The 3612-nt window shown below is 47.7% G+C and overlaps 1 protein-coding gene across 1 annotated transcript in view; it reads left to right on the top strand.

Moving 5' to 3' along the window:
- LOC122542715 (tripartite motif-containing protein 54-like) overlaps positions 1-3247 on the top strand; it is a 27421-nt gene extending 24174 nt beyond the window's left edge. Inside the window, exon 4 of the mRNA XM_043680696.1 lies at positions 2591-3247. Coding sequence (XP_043536631.1) covers positions 2591-3247 — 657 coding nt within the window. The remainder of the gene's footprint in view (positions 1-2590) is intronic.
- The last annotated feature ends 365 nt before the right edge of the window (positions 3248-3612 follow it).

Here is a 3612-nt window from a genome sequence, read left to right as displayed (position 1 = left end):
GGACTTGTTGGGCCGAAGGGCCTGTTTCCACACTGTAAGTAATCTAATCTAATCTAATTATTGAGTGCCAATCTCCTGCCTTTTCTGCATATCCACGCAGACCATTACTGTTCAACCGACAGTCCAATGCCCTGTTGAATGTTTCAGTTTGAACCTGTCCCCAGTACCTTTCGAGAACAGTGAATTCCACACACTAATCCTTCACTTCTTTTCTCACATCACCCCGTTTCATTTGCACATCACGTTAAATCTCCCCTGCCATTCTCGTTTCTTTAACAAGCAAGCAGCACCATTCAGAAATTAGATTGGATTATTTACAGGGTGGAAACAGGCCCTTCGGCCCAACAAGTCCACACTGACCCGCTGAAGAGTAACCCACCCAGACCCATTATCCTACATTTGCCCCTTCACCTAACATTACGGGCAATTTAGCAAGGCCAATTCACCTAACCTGCACATTTTTGGACTGCGGGAGGAAACCAGAACACCCGGAGGAAACCCACGCAGACACGGGGAGAATGTGCAAACTCCACACAGTTGATGTCAGGAAACACTATATTATTATTCATTCACGGGAAATAAGGGCATCACTGGCCAGGTCAGCACTTATTGCCCATCCCTAATTGCCCAGAAGGCAATTAAGAGTCAACCACATTGCTGTGGGTCTGGAGTCACGTGTAGGCTGAACTGGGTAAGGATGGCAGTTTCCTTCCCTAAAGGACATTAGGATTACACACAAAGGGGAGTGGAAATCCGGAACTCCCACCCTGAAATACCGGTGGCCAATTGAAAATTTCAAACAGGGGTTAATAAATTGTTACTTGGTTAAAGATTCTATAAGTGAGGTGGGAAACTGAAGTAAAGATTAAACTCAGCAATGATCTAACTGAATGGCAGAACAATCCCAAGGGACTGCTCCCACCTTCGATCATAAAGCCCTTTGCACAATTAAATTATGTTTTTCCCACAAAAACGGAAATTGCTGGAGAAACTCAGCAGGCCTGGCAGCATCTGTGGGAGAAAGCAGAGCTCTGAGACCAGTGATGCTTCCTCAGCAGTGGTAAGTAAGTAAGTGCCATGCAATGACCATCTCCAACAAGAGAGAATCTAATCGTTGCCCCTTGACATTTAATGATATCACCATCACAGAATTCCCTCAATATCAAAATCCCAGGGGTTACCAATCACCATAGCCCTTGGAACAGCACCATCCAAACCCACAACCACTACCATCTCGGAGGACAAGAGCATTGGATATGCTGGCACGCCACCAGCTGCAAGTTCCCTCTGACCCACTCACCATCCTGATTTGGAAATCTATTGCCGGCCCTTCATTGCCACGGGATCATGATCCTGGAATTCTCTCCCGAGTGGCACCATGCATGTACCTACAGCATATATACTGCAGCAGCTCTAGAGGTAGCTCACCATCACCTTCTCCATTGCAATGGGGGATGGGTAATGAATGCTGGCCCAGCTAACAATGCCCGCATCCCATGAAGGGAATCGGGACGGTGTGTGAGTTGGCAAGGAATTTGCAGATGGTGCTATTGCCACGCATCTTTGACATTGGGGCATGGGAAGGTACTGAAGAAGTCTGGGTGAATTGTTGCTGTGAATCTTGTAGATGGTACACACTGCTGCTACTGAGGGCCAGTGGTGAAGGAAATGGTCAAGTTGGTGGTGTAGTGTTAAGCAAGCAGGCTGCTTTGTTGTGAAGGGCTTACACCTGAAACGTCGATTCTCCTGCTCCTCGGATGCTGCCTGACCTGCTGTGCTTTCCCAGCAGCACACTCTCAACTCTGATCTCCAGCATCTGCAGCCCTCACTTTCTCCAGGCTGCTCTGTCATGGATGGTGTCGAATCTTTTTGAATGTTGTTGGAGCTGAACTCATTCAGGCAAGTGAGGAGCATTCTATCAGAGTCGAGAGCGTGGTGCTGGAAAAGCACAGCAGGTCAGGCGGCTTTCGAGCAGGATCGACGTTTCGGGCAAAAGCTCTTCATCAGGAAGAGCTGGCCTGCTGTGCTTTTCCAGCACCACACTCTCGACTCTAATCTCCAGGCTCTGCAGTCCTCACTTTCGCCTAGTATTCCATCATACTCATGACTTTTAGATTAGATTAGATTAGATTACTTACAGTGTGGAAACAGGCCCTTCGGCCCAACAAGTCCACACCGACCCTCCAGGCTCTGCAGTCCTCACTTTCGCCTAGTATTCCATCATACTCATGACTTGTTGCCTTGTAGATGGTGGAAAGGGTTTGGGAGAGTCGGTTTGGGGGGGCGGAGGGGTGAGTTACATGCCACTTACCTCTTGTGGATCCCTGACGTCTGACCTGCTGATGTAGCCGCTGGATTATCCAGTTCAGTTTCTGATCAATGGCAACTCCCATGTTATTTGCCAATGGGAGATTCAGCGAAGGTAAGGCCATTCCATTTCAGGGGACAATTGTTTGATTCTTGCTTGCTGGAAATGGTCATTAGCTTGCAATTGAGAGTCCAGCCAATCACTGTGCATCCACAGTCTCTAGCTGCTCACTTTCACTGTACGGGTCTATTCTCCAATCATTTCCTTTCCCTGTCCCAACAGGAGATTGAGAAGTTAATAACTGACATAGTGTCCGCCTGCAAAGACACAAAGACAATGATCGATGCTGTCGGGGCGAGTCTCCTGACCGAACTGAAGTCTAAGATTAATACGTTGAAGATGAAAGTGGAGAGCGAGAGGATCCAGAAGATTGAGAAGCTACAGGAGATCTTAGCTGCTCTCCACGGTCCGACCCAGCTCTACCTGCAGATGAAGCGGTTACTGGACTCCCATTTGAACCCCGTGCACTTCCTTAAGGAGGACAAGCAGCTTCGGGGAGAGGTGGCCAGGTTCTCCCAGCAGGAGGCACTGCCCCAGATCCCGAAGGAAGGCAGCATCTCAGTCTCCCACTACTTCAAGGAGCTGGTCAAGGGCATTGACATGAAGGACTTTGTTTCCTCGGAGACCAACAACCTGCTACTGAAGAGCGCAGAGGAGCATGATGCCTGGATGTCAAGCTGCTCAAACCTAAACGTTCCCTCGGCAGACGCTCTGGATGAGATCATCCACAAAATTATACTGAGTTTGGGCTTCAAAAGTAAAGAGGCAGACACGAGTTACGATGAATATGAGTCCTTCCTGTCCACCTCCAGTACATCCAACTGCCTTGATCCAGCCCAGGAGATGGAGGTGCTGCCACTGGATGGGATAGATGTATAAATAATTTATTAAGGATAAAGAACATATTTAATTCACAATCCAAAGCATTTAGGATATTTTATTAATAATAAATATCAAATACTTTATTCAACACCTCTGAAAACACTTTGTACATTTTGTCTTTGTTCCACACCTTTTCCTTCTCACATCACTAGTCCTTATGCTCCACTAGAGTTACAGCAGGGAGTATGCACAGGTAGTGAGCTGGGCAATTTGGGTCCCCTTCATAGGCAGAGGGATTTACTCATCACAAACACAGTCCAATGGATGTTCAGCAGGCTAATGCCTGCAATGGCAGGGCTGTCAGTACAAGGAGAGATTGAGAAAACCAGGGGGTCTGTGTTCCCCACAGGTGATCTCATTCT

Source organism: Chiloscyllium plagiosum, chromosome 41 (genome assembly GCF_004010195.1).
Source record: "Chiloscyllium plagiosum isolate BGI_BamShark_2017 chromosome 41, ASM401019v2, whole genome shotgun sequence".
NCBI lineage: Eukaryota > Metazoa > Chordata > Chondrichthyes > Orectolobiformes > Hemiscylliidae > Chiloscyllium > Chiloscyllium plagiosum.
The sequence above is the reverse complement of the archived record's forward strand: the minus strand, read 5'-3'. Positions and strand labels throughout refer to the sequence as shown.